General features: G+C 43.7%; 1 protein-coding gene across 3 annotated transcripts in view; it reads left to right on the forward strand.

Annotated features, from left to right (window-relative positions):
• The window catches only part of clcn2c (chloride channel 2c), a 143,377-nt gene that overhangs the window by 53,662 nt on the left and 69,588 nt on the right, over positions 1-20,127 (forward strand). For all 3 annotated transcript variants that reach the window (XM_047594209.1, XM_047594208.1, XM_047594210.1), the window contains exons 3-4: positions 18,298-18,429; positions 19,696-19,824. In XM_047594209.1, coding sequence (XP_047450165.1) covers positions 18,298-18,429; positions 19,696-19,824 — 261 coding nt within the window. The remainder of the gene's footprint in view (positions 1-18,297; positions 18,430-19,695; positions 19,825-20,127) is intronic.

A 20,127-nucleotide genomic window follows, 5' to 3' on the forward strand; every position in this document is an offset into this window, starting at 1 on the left:
TTCAAATGTTGGGACGAGGTTAATCCTAACAAGATTCCTGTGTCTGGTAATTTAATTCTATTCGATAGTCGCAAGTGGGACAATTGGATTTGCTGTGCGTCTTATTTGGCTTTAAAGGTTGATCGCATAAAGATACTGCGTCTAATGTGAAACTGACCGCTCTGAATTGAATCCCTGCGACAGACGAGGTTAAAAGGTAAGGATTACACAGGCAGTGTGATTACTTTAAAGGAGCTAAGCCACGTAGGCAGATATAACATATCCAGCCGGCAAGAGGGACACACACAGTGCAGTTGTAGTAGGAGGCAATGCACCAATTCAAATCTCAGTCAAGTTCATTTATCTTGATGTGGCTTAGTGATCTGAGGCGACTTGCCAAAAAAAAAATCTAAACCATTCACTCTTTTGCCCCTACTTTTCATTCTTTCTTTTTTTTGAATTAATCAAAAACAAAGAAAGTAATTTTCTTGTAGCAATAGAGAGATTAAATAAACCATTCAGATATTTAAATATCATTCCTGTCTGTCTCCGTTGCTGTGGAAAGGGGTGTCTCCTCTTGTGTGTGTGCGTCTGCCGTCTTCAGGCTGCTGTCCTCTGCTCTCACTGGTGATGTCACAGACTCCCAACATCCCAGAGGACACACAAACGCACACACACGCGCGCACACAGCTGTGTCCAGGCAGTGATGAAATCTACACAGCTGTCTTTTTCTTTTCCTCCCTCCGTCCCTCTCTGTCTCTCTCTGTCCCTCGCGCCACCTGCACCGCTATGTCGTTTAATTGGTTCCAAGGCACACACACACACACACACGCACGCACACACACACGTTTCGCTTCAACAGGTGTGATGTCAGCGGGAGCCCAGCATGGCGCCGCGTGTTGCCATGACGACCGGCAGGCGCCTAGCGACCAACAGTTGCTCACATGCTCACGTTGTCTTCCCTTTCATTTTTGTTTCTTACCTTTGCTTTCCACCCCGACTCCTCGTTTTTATTTTATTTTTTGTTTGTTTTTTTCCTCCTCCTCCTGGTTATTAGTAACGCAACAACAGCACCCATGTCCCCGGTGGGGAATGTGCACTTTTTCTACACGACGCACACGTGTGCGCTGACGCGCAACGAAAGCATGCACACTTTGATGCTCATTAACCGCTGACACCTACCATGTTGCCACTTCAGTTTTCTGTGTGGGGTGCTGGTTCATGTAGTCCCGTTTGCACCTGGGCGTGTGTGTGTTTTTGCGCGTTTCTGAGTGCGTCCTTGCTTGTGCCTGCATGTACCACATATGAGTGCACCTGTACGCAAAAGTGTGTTTTCCTAGTCTGCTAATGCTTTCCGACGTGTTGTCACGGCAGTTTAAGAAGGATTTGGCAAATACATTTGGAATTATCTTTACCTTCGTACCGTGACAACGACGCTGTCAGATGACAGTGACTCTAACACTTTCCAAACACGCAAGACAAAGAGGACAATAGAGGACAATAAGCCATGTTTCTTCTTTCTTTTTGAAATACCAGTGTCACATCCACAATGAAGATGTGGAGGGATTACATGAGTTGTGTGGCGGGAGACTTCATGAAGTCTCGTAGTTTAGCAGCTGCTTTGGCCCACGTGTCGAAACACGCTCAGCGGATGCAGCAGCAACAGCTTTCACACGCAGTCTGGACAATGCCACTTTTAAAACAGTTGTAAAAACGGACTTAATAGTTTGGATATGAAGACATTGTGACTTCAGAATCATCACAGTTTTAAGCTTTCTTCAGCATCAGAGTCATCATCTAATAGTAGCATTTATATCCATATTTACATTGCAAATAGTAACTGGTTGAATTTGAATACTGAGTGTAAACCAGTATAGGACAAGCCAAACACACTTAACATAATTATCCCTCAATTATCCAAAGAAGACAAAGTATAATGCTAGTGTTGATAAGCTGTTTCTGCTCTGTACAGTTCCCAGACACATTTAAAAGACTCCATATCAGGCTAAGTACCCGTCAACTTGTCACAATGTGACAGAACACGTGTTTCCCAGTGGAGACCTTTACAGTCCCATACATTATCTAACATGTAATTATGCCCCCCTCCCCATTAAAACGTCCTTACAAAAGTCTCATGTCACTTTCATATTTCCAACGTGCATCCACTTCAGACACTTGAGACTTTTCAAACTATAGCTGTGATCAAGATTGCACCTGACCATGTTTGATTGTACTACGGCGCTAGACGCACTTCACGTTAGCGCGGGCTACATTTAACAAATCAGCCGCTTGCTTCAGTGAACGGGCAGCATCATCCCAATCCGGCGATTAGCGGGCACACGCTGTTCCGCCGTTTACATGCACTCGGCTACGTACTGTACACAGGCGTCTAAAGAATCTATGTGAGTCACGTGCGTCCTGCCCGTGTGTGTGTGTATGTGTGTGCTGGGCACCACACTGACGCACTGTGGGCGTGTTCAGACGTCATTGACATTCAGCTGGCGGCCAAATCTGCTACATGCGTGTTAGATGCGTGTGTGATACAAGGAGAGAGAAAGGGTAAGGGAACTCTCACTTTAATATATCAAGTAACCAAGAAGACTTGGGCCAGTGATCAATATTTGATTCAGTGCCACTCAAGAAGATTGTGTGTATATGCGTGTGTGTGTTTTTGTGTGGTGATCTTGGATTGCTACTGTCCATTACTTTTACTATAGAGGTTGTGGCATAAGTCCAGAGAAGCGGTGCTAGCCACGGTGTTGGCTAACATTCGTTGTGTCCTCTTGGGGACACCGGGCTGAGCTTAGATGGCACCCACAACAACACGCACTAGAGAAATGAGATGGTGACACTATAATTAATATTCAGACACTTGTCCCAAGGTGTCCAAATCTGGGCTCCTGTTGTAATCCCAACAGAGATCCATAGTCGGGACGCTGCCAAACAAGGACGTTCGGTTCCATCAGTGGGATAAGAGCTGGTGCGTCGTCTTGTATGGTGCTGCGTGTAGGGTAGGGTTCTTATCAAGGCAGAATCAAGACGGTGGACAGATTAGGAATGCAAGTTATTTTCATTGGAAAATTGCAGTCTTCCTTTTCGCACTTTGCAAATTCATGCTGCGGGTCAGATTAGACCCAATGGCAGGCCGGTGTTACAGGAAATTCTTCGAGTTGTTGTATCCACATGGAGCACAAAGTGAAAGAAGACTTTCTGACACCTCGTCAAACTTTGAATCCAGGAATCGTGACAGTTTTGAGAGCAAACAAAGGATGCTTTCACGCTGTTGGGATTCAGGGGGTAAACGCTACTGTGTGTCAAAATGTTGCATTGACCTTGGTTTGGTTCGTGCTCACACATTTTTCTGGATAGACTTGAATTTTTTTTTGAATTATGAATTGAAAATGGAGCATTGGTAGGGAGTGTGGCACTGGTATTTATTGTTCTGTGGTTCATGTAACAGCGTTCTGTATATGAAAAACTCGCTAATTGGACTCAGCGGCTGATTTCTTGCTGCTCATGATTGCTGCGTTCACACCAGGGAGAAACTTACCCAGTTTTGGAATAACAAATTAAGTGCGTTTGTATGACGCTCCCAATAAAAGGCCTGGTGATGCTCCAGTAATGTGTGAAGTACGTGTAGGCTATAAGGAGGTTCCTTAACTGACTGAATACCAACAATTTGAAAACCAACTGAAATCCTACTGCCTTATTCCATGCAATGAATAAAACAACATTATTTACACATGCTTATTATTATATTTTGACTCTGCTACTTGAGCCTATACTGGATAATGTTGTTTGTAATGGATGCACCTGTTGTAATTCACAATGACGCCCTAATTAGCGGTGCTCTAACACGTTGACCTGCGTTCCTCATTCCACAAGTTGCAGCCGACCTTCTTGCTGCATCTGCATGTGTCACTTCCACTCAACACGTACCTGTTACAGTCCAGTATCTCTTGTATTTCCAGCTGCTCTAGGACCTTTTTTTTTTTTAACTTGTATACAAGAGAAAAGTCACATCCCTTATTATTCTGGCCACTTCCTTGTAACAGAAGTGTCACTTCTTCCAGTCCATACAAACAGATATAGGCAAGGTATTTAGTGTTGGATAAAAGGAACACGTTTGGTGGTTCTTTTCCAGAGAGGATCAGACATGGATTCGCAGTTGACAGCAGCATTGATGGGTACTGTATCACCCTGTACGCCGCCTGCAAACACTCCTCGGTACATTATTCATTTTGAGTGACGAAAGTTTTCCATGACTTCTCCTTTGGACATCTATTTTCTCTCAGCAGCCATGGTGCACCATGGTTTCCAACAGCGATACTGCGACCGCGGTGCGCCCCGCTTCCACCGCCAGACTCATCAAGTTTCTAAATCTGCTGGGAGCTGTTTTAAAGAGTAATGCTGTACCCGGCTTGAGTTCCTCTCCGTCTACTGATTGAATGCGAGATCGTTTGGGTGAAGAACGAGCGGGAGGAAAGGGGAGTCGTGGTCATTCCAACAATATAATGAACTGATAGAGAAATAATGTTTCTAAAGGTGTAGCTTCATTCCTTTGAAGCTGATTCTGATTTGATTTCTGATCTGGTTTTCCTGTGTAACAATCTAGATATCAACCGGTTGCATACCCGTTTTCATATCTCACAGTCATACGTAGGTACCGTAAAAGCAGATTTATTTCTTAATTGTCTGCAGTTAGATGAGAATTCGTCCAGAGAGATGCTAGACTTTTCAAGTGTGAATACATAAATCTATTGTTTTGGACTGATTTTACTGCAGCTGTTACCAAGCAGGCCAAAGTTTTATTAATGCCATCATTAATTTTTATGTGTTCGGACCGTGATATCATCACGTGGTCTGTGGAGACGACAGCGCTCACGGTAAAAATGAATGGTTCTGAAGGCCACAAAGAAGCCGGCGTCCTAGTTTCTTGGAAACTTTGCAGCTTTTTCATTGTAATTTTTATTTGTGTTTTCATCTTGATCCTTTCTCTACACCTTCTTGCTGCTTTTTTCCATTTGATTTTCCATTGTAATTCTTCTTTTCTCTACTATCCACCGCCCTTCACTTCCTCCCCCCTTATCTCGACGCTTCCTCTGACCCGCTTCCACATCGTTTTCCTTTTCCCCTTCATTCCCTCTCCACTTTCTAAGCTTTCCCTCGCTTCCTCTCCACCTCCGTTCTTGCTTACTGCTCAGAACTCTTCAAGTCCCTCTTGGATGGCAATCCATCACCTCCGCCTCTCTCTCTTCTCTGCTGGGTATAATCTGAAGTGTGTGTGTTTCCACCTCTCTCCGTCCATCTGAGACCCATGTTCTGAGTTATTACTCTGTAATCATGAGCGAGCCCAGAGCCAATCCACAGTGCACACATATTTTTCCAGACTTGCTGGTTTGCATCCAGACTCGGATGAGAATTGGGAAAAGTTTTTTGAGAGATGGGATTCTTGCAGGCGATACATGGGGCATTCCGAAAAATTTGTTACCGCCGTGACTTTTTTTCTCTTATTGTCATGAAGATCTATTTGTTTGGCCTTTTATTCAAGAAAAGTGAATACCATCCATTTCGTTCCCTGAAATGATGGATGTGAGACTGACCACTGGCGTTCAGGGCACGATCAATACCACACCGTGTGCTATCGAAAGAATTCAAAATGAAATGACTCACATTTCAATTTGATTAGATGTCACAGCGGAACATTTTACTGTTTTTCACTAGGCTTTTCAACCTGCTAAATTCTGGGAGGAGGAGTATGGGATTACATCCATAATGGCGAAATCCAATTTAAAAGAACAGTTTTGCAAGTCTGAAAGTCTGAAGTTTTGAAAGCTAGCATTAGTCTGAAAATGAATTCAAATCTCTGCAAATATTCTTTTGTACCAGAACTTTACTTCTTCACAGCTGCAGTGCTCTTTTTGCTTTTCCCAACACTGAAAACGGCTTCGTACATGTGCGTATGATTGGACGAATCACTATCCTCATCTATTAATTCATTAATTAATTAATGTGTTATGCTGTAATGGTCTCCTCCATTTGATCATAACATTAAACTCTGGGTGCTTCCACAACCTTGGTTCCTTTAATCATTAAACAACTTCAGCTGTTAGAAAGCAATCAAATCAAAGTTCTGGTATCGCCTCAACGGTGGACGTAATTTTGCGCCAAAATTGGACTTCAGAAGATCAGGAAACCACCGGTACCAAAAACGGAGCATCAGCAGAGAATGTGGGCGCTTGCATTCATTGCTGTCGTGTGGCGTTCACGTCTTCATGCGTCTTCAGTATATGAACTGCAGCTGCTGCTGGACACACCTCCTGATAAAGTTTGGATTATATTCGTTCTTTTTTTCCCTCCACCCCACCTCTTTGTTTCCCCTCTTTGTCTCGGGGTTAATCCTATGTTGCTCTTCCTCCGCTTCTTTTTGTGGTGCTGCTGAGTTTGCGCGTTTGGGCTCACATGAATCACGCGCTAACAATGTTATATAGTAAAATGGATAAAGAGGCTTTTTTGTTGTTACACTGGTGGAAAGAAAATTTGTTTAAAATGAAGGAGGGGTTGTGGGGAAAAGACAATGCGCACGCACACACACACACACACACACACACACACAGTGGACCGCTGCTTGTGTTTAACTGTTATATGATCTGTTTGTCCTCTAGGGTCAGGGTACCCGTATGTTCTCGAAGCCCCAGCCCAGGACTTTATCTCTGGTAATCAAAGAAATAATAAAAAAAAAAAAAAAAAAAAAAAACCTGCCCCTTCGACTACCAACTAGCCCCTTAATCCTCACTCTACTACGGCAAATAGAGCTACATTACTACTCCATCATTAATCTTTAATAAGTGGCCATTAAGCATTGCTCCAACCCTGTCAAATGCTTGAGAAGATCCTCCCTCCCTTGCTTTGCATTGCCGCCGACAATTAAAAACCCCGCCGTCTCTGCAGATTCTGTACAGACCGTAATGATCAGTGTGTTTTAATGCAGAAAAAAAAAAAAAAAAAACAATAAGAGGCTAAAGTTTGATGGTCCTGCAGCAAAGAGAAGCCAGGAACGTGCACTCACCTCGTGGCTTCATATTAATCAGCAGCAGACATGAAAAATATCTGTGCGCATGTTATTCCTATTCTGCTGTGCGGTAGCTACAAACTCGCCCGGCCTGGCCTTATTACAGCTAGCCGCGAGCCCTAATGGAAAATAATAAAGAGCTCTGAACATCTTATTTTAGTTGTGTGTTTTGTGTGGGTGTGAGAGCCGTGGTGTGATATGGGAGATGGATGGTTCTGATTAGCCAGTGCAAGCCTTAGACAAGCATGATGATCAATGTCTCCCATCTTCCTGCTGCTTAAGAACAGACAAATGTCGCACCATCGCCGCACACACACACACACGCACAGACAACTAATAATTCATTAGTCATGTGCACTGCGTGTATTCCTGTGCTGTGCATTCGCTTGCAACTTTTAATACTATTTCTTTCGGCAAAGATTGATGTGTGTTTGCCTCAGTTCACCGCTTCAATGTGCATGAATGTGCGTGCGCCCGGAGGACACACGTGCATTTACCGCATGTGTCTATGTATGTGTGTGTTGCCGTCAGTTTAAAGGATCGCAGTGGTACCGCACATGCAATGGAAATGCTCTGAAATTGGTTAGGGCAGGGCATAAAAGTGTAAATCAGCACACTTGCGTGTCTGCAGAGGACTGCAGAACGGAAGTGCTGACTCTGCAGCGGCAGAGCATGGTGGGGGGGTGGGGGTGTGGGAGTGTGGGGGGGTGGTTGTGTGTTTGTGGGGGTGGGAGGGAGAATCTGCAATAGAGAATGAGAGAGAGAGACGTGAACGGATGCGGCGCAGGAATGGAAGGAGAATCTGAAGGAGAAGGAAGAAAGCTTAATGTAGGATGGGGTCAGATGGAGGAAAATATGGGGGGGGGGAGAAAAGGTCTGGAGAGAGTAGCGATGAAATAAATGGAGACAGAATGAGAGAGAAAGAGAAGCAGTGCAGAGAGTCAGCAGCAGGTCCCTTGGCTTTTGGTGCACCAGGCTTTCATCCAGGAAATGAAACGACTTACCTCTCCCCTGTGTGATCGGGCTAAACACGCGCACACACACACACACACAAAGCAAAAAGAACATTCCCCCCACGCATCAAGGGCCACATGCACGCAAACTTACTCATCCACACTTATGTTGATGGACTGTTATTGTGATGATCAGTGCCACCATCTGCCTACCTTGGCTCTGTGTGGGTGCGTGTCTGTGTGTCCGTGATGTGTGTCGCCACTGGAGAAATCATGCCGCCGCCGCTGCTGCTGCATCCTCCATCACCTCATGGCGGCCTCAGTTGTGATGCGGCCCAAATTTGTTCAGTATCCCTTTTTATAAAGCATGCAGTCGTTTGTTTGACGCTGCCCTTCTCGCGGAGCCGTCGTTAAATACTGTGTAAACACGTGTCTAAGCTCACGGGAGTTTATTTCGTCCATAAAATACACACAAAAGCTTCTCACGGAACGTGCACATGGACGCCTTTAATCAACTGAGCAAACGTGGCGGGTGAAAAACAAACATCATTTTCTGGCTGGTGTTGTTGGCCGATAATAATTCTTACATAATAGTGGCATGCGTGTCGGCGTGTAGTTGCAGTTGCGTAGCTTGTCCACCAGGGTGACAAATATCCAAAAAGATATCAGATATAGGGTCTATTAACCAGGTATAGTTGGAAGGCCCTTTCTCCAATGGATGACACTCTAACAGCCCATTAAAGGTCAGAGACTGTTGTCCAGACCAGATGTGAATGGGAGAGAAACTTCTTGTGGACAGATGTTAAGACGGTTTGAATTGATGGTAGATTATACCTCTCCGAACAGAGAGATGGACTGAGACAGTTGTTACGGGTGAGTACCTGGGTTTCAGGTGGCCAACACCCACAGATGTTCCCGTTTAAACCACTACTTCTCACCTGTTCTTTAGAAGTAAAGAAGCTAGAAACCCTACAAGTCCAGTAAGTTTTTTTTTGGGACATACCAGGACCATAATGAGAGCCTTCACAGACATACACTACTGACAAGTTTAGTAATTTCCCAGTGTTTGTTGTTATTTATGTGAAAAATGATATATTTCTGTATTTTTAAGTTCGTCTGAATCAAATCTAAGGTCTGTAACACAACAATTTAGAAGCCACAAATATGTAAAAATTGACTTTTGTAAGCGGCGTATAGTGTGTGCTTCACTTACCACCGAGCTCTCCTAGGGAAGAGAGGGAAGCAACATTAAACCAGATGATGTTTGTTCAAGTGAAAGTTTTATTGTTCGAGTGATTAACAGAAGTAAACAAAGCCAAACGCCTCTAAGCCTGAGCCAGTGGGTTGTGACGGAAAACTCGATCGGATTTGTGGAAACCAAAATAATTCTGGAAAATATTGACTCTAACCCTGCACTGGTAAAATTAGATCAACATTTCTTCCCATCGAGCAAATGTTTATGCTTATTCATTTTAAAAATGCCAGCGGCAGTAAAACAACTCGTTCACCTCTTCAGACAGTGGCGCAAGTCACAAAAGTCCACAAAAGCCTATATTAATCAAAAGGGTAGTCACAACGGCCACAGCACTTATTCGATTTGTGCTTCGCGTCCTTTCTCATTATGGATTCCTCTCAAACCATTGGTTCCAGGAGAGGAGGTTTCCATGACAGCAAAGTGTGGGGTCACACTCACAAACCTGGAGGTCAGACTGAAGTCGCCCGACTCCGTGGGTTTCACAGTCTCTGGGGAGACTGAGAAGTCTTCGTGTCTTCTTGGATAGAGAGAGAGAGAGGATACTCAGGCGCCCTAAGACCCTAACGCATTCATTAAGGATGAAGTTGGGGCCATGGTATCGACTGCCTGTTCGTGTCTGTTCGGCTCAAGATGAAAAGCACTATCGATCAGGAAGTTAAAAGTTATAGGTAAACGTTTGCACACAACTTTGGAGTTGATAAAGGAGATACAGTAGTGAGGCAGCTCCAAGCCATTAACCAGGGGCAGTAAAAGTTATTTAGTGTGAGATTATAGGATTCATACATGTTACTTACACACATGGGAGGCTTTCTATTGAAGTGATAGTAAAGAAATAGGCAGTTGTGGGTGGCTGTGGCTCAGGTGGTAGAGCAATTTGGCCACTAATTGCGGGGTTGGCAGTTCAATCCCTGGCTAAATGAGAGCTGGCCGAAGTATCCTTAGTCAAGACCCTTTGATCCCAAAGGTAGGTGAGCACCTTGCATGGCAGCTCCCACCATTCGTGCGTGAATGGTTGGACCACTCAGGTGCTATATAAGTGAAAGCTATTCATCATTTTACGCCATAATGACAAAACGAGAAAAGGAGGATTGTCTTGCCAGCTCTCTACAGAGCTGTGTTCATATGAGCAAATCGTTGAGTTCAAACTTGATGACATCTGATGACGTGTCTCGTTTGCAGAATGCAGAAAATAACTCAGGTGAGTGCGTGGGTTTCACTGTTGCTCCCTGATGAAATGTTAAACATACAAACCAAAGTCTCTCTGGAAGCGATTAAAGATAGATGCCAGAGCTTGCATAATAACTTTGGTGATTTGCGCTGGCCCGTTTGTGCGTGTGTGTGGGTGGGTGTGTGTGTGTGTGTGTGTGCGCAGACACACCATTACACCTCATTAAGCAGACATTGTACTGCAGCCGTAAGACGGTGCCACGGCCGTCGTTACGCGGCGAGTGATTGAGTGCGAGACGAGACGCTTTGCCATCTCGCCTGGGACCGACGCTGGGGCTGTTACAAAACATTTACATAAACATCACCTCCTTTTACATCTCATTAGCATAGAGAACGCATCAACATGAAGGAAGGAGCGGAGGAGGGACGGATAGATAGATTAATGAACAGATGAATGGGTGCGCGGGGAGCGGAGAGCAAGGCGGAGACGCTACAGTTGGATCGTTCAGAGAATGGAGATGGTCATATTAAGTACCAGAGGAAACATTTACAAATGCATTGTTGGTTTTTATTTCTCTAACAACATTTCTTTTGTCTTGAGGGACCAATTTTTCCTGTTAGTATTTTCGTGCACTTCACTCTTGCGTCCCCTGTTCTTTAGCTCATATTTTTAGAATCAGCTCATTTCATCGGAAGCGCAGAGATTCTGTTGATTTACTCAGACCAAGGTAAACCGCCTCAGTAAACTGAGAGTCAGGGAGTACGAACCAGAGGGAACTATGCTATGATTGTTTCCCTTCATTTCCCCATACAAAATACTGTGTAAACCTGTACTGCCAAAAGTTAAACTCCTCCACAAACAATGCCCGATCTATATATGTGAGGAAAACACTTTCACCGCCTCAAGGCACAAGACCTCTCAGGATTCCCTGTGGTGTCTTGGTCATAACACCTCAGCATCACATACTCTTTAATTCCTTAAATAAAGACATGGAACTATTATGTGTCAGCATAATCTGGTATTTTAGTAGCTGACCAACACATCAAGTAGGTATGGTAGCCTGTCAGCTACAGGTCCTCCAGCAGTCCATACACCACTGCTCCCTTTTGATTTTCTTTTGCATCCAATAAACTGAAAGCCAACATAACAAAAGACTTGACTTATCCACGGACATTTCAAACATAATAGGACAGATCGTATATAGTGAGAGTGCATCATCATCCTTTGCCTGTACCTTACGCCAATGAAATGGCTCGCTAAACAAAAAAATGGAATGTTAAATGTTATATTTAACACTTTTATAATGGATAACTTGAGCTAATGGAAATACTTGCTGTGGCAATTAGTATTGAAACTTGAAAACGAAACCAATTTGTACGGGACTTATTTAATGGTAGTACCAGTCCAGCTGAAGTAAACAATTACATGTTGATGTTACAAGTAACTAGTGTCAAAGTCCATCATCAAAAGAATGCAGCATAAAATCACTTCTGTTCCAGACTACAGATTCCACCTGTGTGAGAGTCTGTCATAAATGTTAAGTTAAAGAGTCTAACGAGTTTTCTCTATTAAATCCTCCGACTCTGTTATCAGACCATTCTGTCATGACTTCAGGTCACTTTGGGATTACTTTACTGCACATTGTTAATCTCGAAAACCAACATTATAACCAAGCTTGTGTGATGGGTGCACTGTTTGCCAATCTGTAGAGCAGTGCTTGACAAATTTCACGGCAGAAGTCCAAGTGTAAAAATATTTATCATTTTTGCAGTGAAATGGTGTAGAGCTTTAAAGATTGGTCACTTACCCTTTTATTATACACTGTACATGTAGTACTGTACTGCCTAAAGAGTTGCAGTTTAAAAAGCAGAAGAGCTGAATGGTCAGATTTGTCTATCTGTATTAATTCTAATCTAATTAAGCCTGTGGTCTTAAACACAGCCAGGCATTTCTAATTGAATCTCTTCCTTACGCATGGCGCTACATAATGAATGCAGGGGCACATACACACAAACTGAGAGCTCATTGCCATGACTGTGCAGAATTGATGCAATAATGGTAGGCTCTTTTACCCTTTACACCCATATATAGCTGTCACCTTGCATAACAGATGAGGGGGTGATTTGAATAATTGGGTTTTGTGTGGGAGCGGAAGCAGGGAAACTGCACCACTAGTGATTTCCATCTAAGAGAAAGAGAGTGTGGTTTTTCATTCTGCTTGCCTCTTGCCCTCATTTTCAGCACAATCACACAAGAGTTGGACCAATAGGTTGCTATTCTGACACTGTTCCTTTTATTAAATAATGCACATTGGTTCGCTACTGTCACCTGAGATGATGGATATAGTTTAATTGATGACACTTCTACAACAACACATCATTTCTGCCTCTGGGATGCCCCTTTCTGTCTATGATGTGTCAACATGCCCCCTATAAAAAGCTCCATTGTTCTTACACTTTTCAAGGAAGTGTTCTTAGGGAGCACAGCAGGTTTCAGGAGTCAAGTTTTGTGTTGTTCTCCCGGTACCACCGTGGGATTTTATGGCTTCGTCCCAGTCCAAAGACATGCTTGTTAGATTAACTTATGGTTTTAAATTGGCCGTAGGTATGGATGTGAGTGTGAATGGTAACGGTGTACCCTGCCTCTCGCCCAGTAATAGCCGAGATGGTTTACAGCCTGAAGAACGTTCTTCAAAATAGAGGCAGCTGTACAACGTGTTAGCCTGGAAGCAAGCCCGACTTTCCCCATCCACAAAGTTTTGCAGAACAAAGTAGATCTGGAGTTGCCCTGTTGGGAACTGATTACGGCCTAGTAACGATTTGTCTGGCCAATTTGGGCATTTATCGATACCATGTACGATAACTTTGGACTTGGGAACGTGGTAGTTCAGACTTCAGAAGTTTGACTCTGAAGTGTAAACCCTGGAGAACAGAGGGTGGTTGTCGAGTAATTAGGGACGGCAGTGTACTTGTCTATGCTGTGAAACGTGTTCTCGCATACCTTGCTTTCTAGAGTCCTCACAGACCCATTGTATCCATGATTAAGATTAGACTATACCTGGTCAGATGCGTGCTTTGAATTAGAACAGTACTTGGGCAGCTTCCACGAGTACAGACAGCAGACTGTACTGTCTAGTTTACATCAAAATGGCTCTGGTTGATGGGAGGACTATCCAGTTGTGTGGATAGGTATTTAATTCTCTATACCCAAAATGGAGTGGACACATCCATCCAACTGCGGTGTTACCAGACCCATATTCTGATTAGTGTCGAGTCTGACTACACCACGCTGCGAAACTGTAGTACTTGCTGCATTTGAACCACGACCAATTAGACACACCAGATATTTCTATGCTACACCTATGCTAGGAATGTCCCTTTCCATTTATAATAAATTTATAATTAAATCCAGACATAGTTTTCATAATGTATCGCTCAAACCAAAATAAACACACAAGACGCTCACTACACACATGCAGTTTCTTAATGCCAATCCAGGGAGCTCGATGCCCTGCGTATCCAAGGCAACCTAAATCAGTCTCAGCGGGTATGTGGGCATTGTGTGTCTCTGGCTGACGAGAGTGTGGGCAAGTGGGCAGGCTAGAATGAAAAGGAATATACAGAGGGCGAGAGGGGTGAGCGGAAAGAAAGAAGTGAGTGTGTGAGAGGGCAGCGGATAAGGACTCGGAGGGAGAGGAGGGGATGAGAGGTAAAGACAGAGGTTGGATGTGATTAGTAGAAAGCATCAGCAGGGAGAGGCAGAAAGAGGGGGAGGGAGGTGCAAGGGGTGAGTCAGGAGGCAAAGGGGGTTATTGGGAACTAGCATGCTGCTTATTGCATGCCATGAAGAATAAAGTCAGCAACCCGTCTGCATGATTTGTGTGTGTGTGTGTGTGTGTTCGTGTGCGCGGTACAGAAAAGGCTCTTATGCAATACCAGAGCACAGACGGAGCTAACTGAATTGCATCTGCAAAAAGACAAGATTACACTTGCTGCAAGACACACACGCACGCACGCACACACTGTCCGTGTTTAGAAGTACAAAAGAAATCTTGTCTGCACACACGCATGCTCACACACACACACACACACACACACACACACACACACACACTAACACTCATTTACATTGACTAGTGTCTGGATGACAGAAGGGGTCCTAGAACACAGACGGCCTGTGGGTGAGATGACGCACAAGCTCAATCACACACACACACACACACACACACAAGCAAGCTCACATAAATCTAAATATACACATGTACAAAGCCTGTTTCTTAGAATTGTCACATAACTGTCTGTGGAGTGATGGAAAGCAAAGACAAATTTGAGTATGTTAGTGAGTGTGTGTGTGTGTGTGTGTGTGTGTGTGTATATGTGTGTGTGTGTGTCACATCTTTTGCCAGCCTGTGCGTGTGTTAGACGGCTCCTGAAGGTGTTGATTGGTGGTTGTGCGCCTGTACGTGTGCGCGTTGGTGCGTAAGTGCATTTTTTTCTTTCTCGCCATCCCTGCAGCTTTTCACCTCCTGCCCTCGCTCCAGCGGTCAGTCTCTCTTTGCGCTCTCTTCACGCACGGACCACCTCACCTCCGCTCTGAGCGTCTGTTTATTTTCATGCTTTTACTAATGTTTCTGCAGGTGTCCGCAGGTAAATGCGATTTAACCGGGGGTGTTAAAAAAGAGTTTGAAAAAGATCTAACCTGTTGAAGTGCTCTTCCCGTGAGCTGAACTTGCGGTGTACGACGATCAAAACCAATCAAATCAATCAAGTGCTTTTATTCTCATTGCACATATGAAGAAAACGAAACTCGGAGCAAACCCTCAGTGGCACAAAAAGAATGAAATTACAGGATAAAATACAATAAAACAAACAAACAAAACAGCCTCAGCAGGATAATGCACCAATTATATAGTGAGAGTTCAGTTCGCTGAACAAACTCCAACTGTGCATTATTCTTCCAAACTATATCCCTTTACAAAAAATGTAATTAAAGTGGGTGATGTGTGATTTATTTTGCACAATTAGAGCGCACTGGTTAGACGGAATAGACTGAAAACAGAGACCCCAAAGCACAACCTTAATGCAACAAACGTGAAGGCGGGCAGCATGAGCTAAGGCTAGAACAGCATGCGTGAACACAGTGTTCTCAGTTTTGGTGTAATACAGTGCAGCATGGCTCTGCCTAAGGGTGGAAGAGGGTCAAGTTACTGACCTGAAGCTGCAGGAAAAGATGTACTATCGATAGAATAAAAGTCAGTCGTAGCGGCCGTCCTTGAAAACAATGCCACCGCAGTTTTCTTTCCTTGCCGTTAGCTGTCACCAGTGTTAAGTGTGGAGCTGTGGAGCGGAGTGGTTCAGTGGTGCTGCATGTGAACTCCAGACGGTGTACAACAAGTAAACCACATCACGGAAGCAAACTGCTGCAGATACAAACGTCATAAATATCGGCTAAATTTCTGAGCTTGACAGTGATCCAAGGCACTTTGTAACTGTCCAACCAGAGTTACTGAAGAATAAATGAAATCTACGACTTGGCCGAGTTTACGTCACCTAACTTAAATCCAGTCGGACTCATTACACCCCCTCCAGGAAAGAGCTGCTGATCTCTGCGCAGATTTGTGTAAGACTGGTATTGTCCAGGAGGACTGACTCTGTCATCACACATTAGGACAAAGGCAACGCAGAAATAAAAGCGTGGAATCTCACTAATGTAATGGGAATGTTTGGGGGTACAGGGAGGGGTGTAAACTCACTTTGTGGTTGCAGTTGTGTCTTTCTGTCTATTTCATTATTTAGTACATAACAGTGAATGATTTGAAGTTAATTGACACTTGCTTTCTTGTGTACAAATAATTATAGAAGACAGACACAGAAGCTGATAATATGATGGAAAGAAAAACCAAGCCTACCTCCCTGTTGGCTTTCCCACATTTTTAAAAAGAAAATCTAGGAAAGGGATAGTAAACAGAGGTTTGAAAATAAAATAAATATATTAAAGGATACTCACTGGAAGCCAGCCGTGAAATAGTATTTAGAGTTTTACATTAAGATTTGCCGTACATGCTGGGAATTAAAGGGGAAGCAAGGAGACAGAAACAAATGAAGAGAGTATGAGTGTCATCAGCGTGAGGGGCGCCCCGCTGCTGCCGAGTGTCATTTCCCTGCAGAGGCGACGAAACGAGGACAGGCCTTGAAGATGGCGGGGAGGGGGAAACGTGGTGTGAACGAGGGGTATTATGAATTATGCTGTGAGTGCACGTCCTCATGAGTCGCCATCCAACTAATGTTTGGTTCCTGAAATTAGTCAGAATTAAAAGGTGTGGATACTCGTCTTGCACCGAGTGGTGCACAGTGTTAGCCGCGAATCTCAGTTCCCGTTGCTTCCAGGTGAGTATAGCACGACTGATGGTGCCGCACACACTGGGTTGTGTGTGTGTGTGTGTGTGTGTGTGTGTGTGTGTGTGTGTACATGTTTTGTGTTCCACTCTGTAGTGCTTTGCCTCCATTTGCCGTGGCTGTTTTACCTGTTTAACATTAATTGATTAGTGTAGTATGTTTTGTCTTCAGTCTCATGTCTCCCATGTGTTTATGGGTAATAGATTTTTAACTCATAGTAACATACAGTCGGTGAGTTTCTGACCAAGGCCCCGTTCAGACCTTACATCCTCTCAGGCCAAGTGATCGTCGTGAAGTACGGGTGTGAACACACGCAGGACACATTGAGATCTGAGAGATCTGATCTCCGACCTCATTTGGAGTTGGTCGCATTCCTTTGGTCGTCAGTAGAGATCCATTAGAGATAGCCAAGGCTTAAATACTGTAGCGAGCCCCAAATGATTTAAGTGTTTATTTGTGTAAAGATTACAAAACTGAGACTGGAGCTGAAGAGCTGGCTCGTGGTACCGATAAACACTGGTCACTAGTGACTGGATTGCAAGGTCTGAATAGAGCTATAATGTTGCCTTAATTTCTCCTGGCACTTGTATTTTTATTTATTTATTTATTTTTTATTCATTAAATGTGACCATGTAATCCTTACTTCATTTGACTTTCACATTGCAGCCAAGTTTCCATCCAAAATACAATAGACCCTGATAGATCACCTGGTTGAGATTGTCCCCAATGAACTGAGCTTATAATCCTCATTTGCAGTGGTGCAGGTTTGATTAAAAATAATAATCACATAATAAAATAATATAAAAGTTTCAAATTCTAAATGGATTACTCATAAATAAAAAGAGTATTGTTAAAATGATGAAGAACCCAGTTTACTACCAGTAGAGTACAGGCATTTATTCCATTGCTATTTTTACTGACGAAACTGACCGGATCAAAAGTAACCCTAACCCTAACCCTAACCCTAACTCAGACAAGTGAGATCCATATAAAATAAGTTTTAAAATGTCATACTTCTCTTGATTTCCAAGAAACCGATCTATAACTTTGAATTTAATGGAAGAAAATTTAAACTGTGCAGCTGGCACATTTCCAGGTACATTTCTGTGGAAGTTAGAAACAGACAAAAATTGCAATTCGACTTTGTCTGACTTTTATAGATTTTTCCTATTGAACCTTTCAATAAAGAAATTACAGATTACCTATAAATAAGGCTCAGCTACGCTGACAAAGTCCAGTTGATCCCACAGTTTCTTTGTCAGCCTCAGTGTGTGGTGTCCAGGAGTGTGCCGTCAAGATTGGTTTTAAAAATCCACAATTCCTCTTACACACCTCAAAACTGTTGGATGGAAACGCGGCTGTTTCACTTGGCCACTGTAGAATAAACACTGTCCGCGTTACATAAAACCTCAGTGCCAAACTCTGGTCGACATGGCTCCTAACGTTGATATGTTGTCTTCCTGCCATCCCTGTAGTCTGCACAGTTCGCTGTCAGAAGTTCCTGATCTCGCGGGTCGGGGAGGACTGGATCTTCCTCATCCTGTTGGGACTCGTCATGGCCCTGGTCAGCTGGGTGGTGGACTTCTGCATCGCCATCTGCCTACAAGGTGAGGGAGGGAGGGAGGGAGGGAGGGGTGGAGGGCTTACCGGTCTGTGCTTTTAGGACTAAAATGGCTGATAGAGAAAAGACAGATTTTTAGGAAGAAGGAAGGATGAAGGATGTAGAGGGATGATGGCCAGTGGACATGGTTTTAAACTTGTAAACTTAGGTTTCTTATAACATCTAAGTACTTTACTAATCAACAGTGTTAGCTTGTAGTTAGCCCAGAGAAGCGAGCTCTTTAAGCAATATTTTATGCGTAAATAGGTTAATGAAATAGGGTAAGAAGTTACACAGATCCTCATGTATCTTAAGCAGAACAAAGCAATATGCCACGGCTTGTAAATTTCCAGCAAATCTTGCTTTTTTTTACTTATGATGTAAAGAGCTCTGATTTAATTCATTCAGCCAGAGAAGATTAGAAGCCTCTGAACTTTATTTATTTTATTTATTTATTTTTTGATGACTTTGCGGTTTGATAACTTTATAACTTCATCAAGACATCTGCACGGCACTGCATCTAAATTTGATTTGATTTTTTATGGATCGGGGGCCGACGGGGACATGTAAATCGAATAGATTGTATTGGGAACTGAGCCCCGGGGCCATTTTAAATGAACACCACATACAGACAAGAGTGGTGAGTGAAATAGAAACCGGGAGGGACATCAGGCAGGGAGAGTGGAAAAAAAAAAAAAAAAAAACAGAACAAGAAAACAAGACGTCTGGATTGAAGGTACATGAAAGGAGGGAGGGACTGATGGAAGGCCTCGTGTGGCATCAGTTACTGTATCTAACCCAGGGTGAAGGCAGGAGACTGAGGGAGCGTGATGTGGACGAGGGATTAAAGGGTATGTCAACAGTACGTTCCAGGAAGAGGTAGACGGCTCTAATTCTGATTGGCCGATTCTCAGGCTGTGTGTGCTGGGCTGCTCTCTCATGGGGATGCTAACCTAGTCTTGTCAGTTTCACTCGTGGCGTACATCTCTTTTAATTGGATGCTGAATATGACAAACCACCTGGCCTCCGGAGGCGCACACAACTGCACATTTTCCCCCAGTTATGCAACCGTTCTCCTTGATGCGTGAGGGTGTATGTTTCTCTAGTGTAACCTCATGACATCTACCTGTGAACGTGCCTGCAAGGTTTACAATGATCTTCTTTTGTGTGTGTCATGTATATGCAGCATATTCACTCGTCGCATAGTGTTTCAGTTTTGCTGCACCTTTTTTTGTGGTTTCCATCTGACCTGGCTTTGTCTGTGTGTCCACAGCACAGAAGTGGATGTACGGCGGCCTGGACAGTAACGTGTTCCTTCAGTACCTAGCCTGGGTCACCTACCCTGTGGTCCTCATCACCTTTTCTGCTGGCTTCACTCAAATCCTCGCCCCGCAGGCTGTTGGTACGACTCACACACACACACATGGACATCTGGCGTGTTATTAGAACCACATATTCAATGAAATATAAAGTGAATGGATATTTAGCATTTGATTTGCCAACGTTTGTGGTCTGGTGAGGAGTTACCATAGTTTTTTTTTCATTTGTCTCTTTATACTGCATATCTTTTGGTTTGTGGTATAATCTAAGACATGAAAGAAATATTACAGGAATTAATAATTAAACACAGTTTTCTGCACTACACTACAACAGATAACCGGTTGCGTGTGTGTGTGGACACCAGTCCACAACTGTGCAACATTTA

This window comes from Mugil cephalus, chromosome 9, assembly GCF_022458985.1.
Source record: "Mugil cephalus isolate CIBA_MC_2020 chromosome 9, CIBA_Mcephalus_1.1, whole genome shotgun sequence".
Lineage (NCBI taxonomy): Eukaryota > Metazoa > Chordata > Actinopteri > Mugiliformes > Mugilidae > Mugil > Mugil cephalus.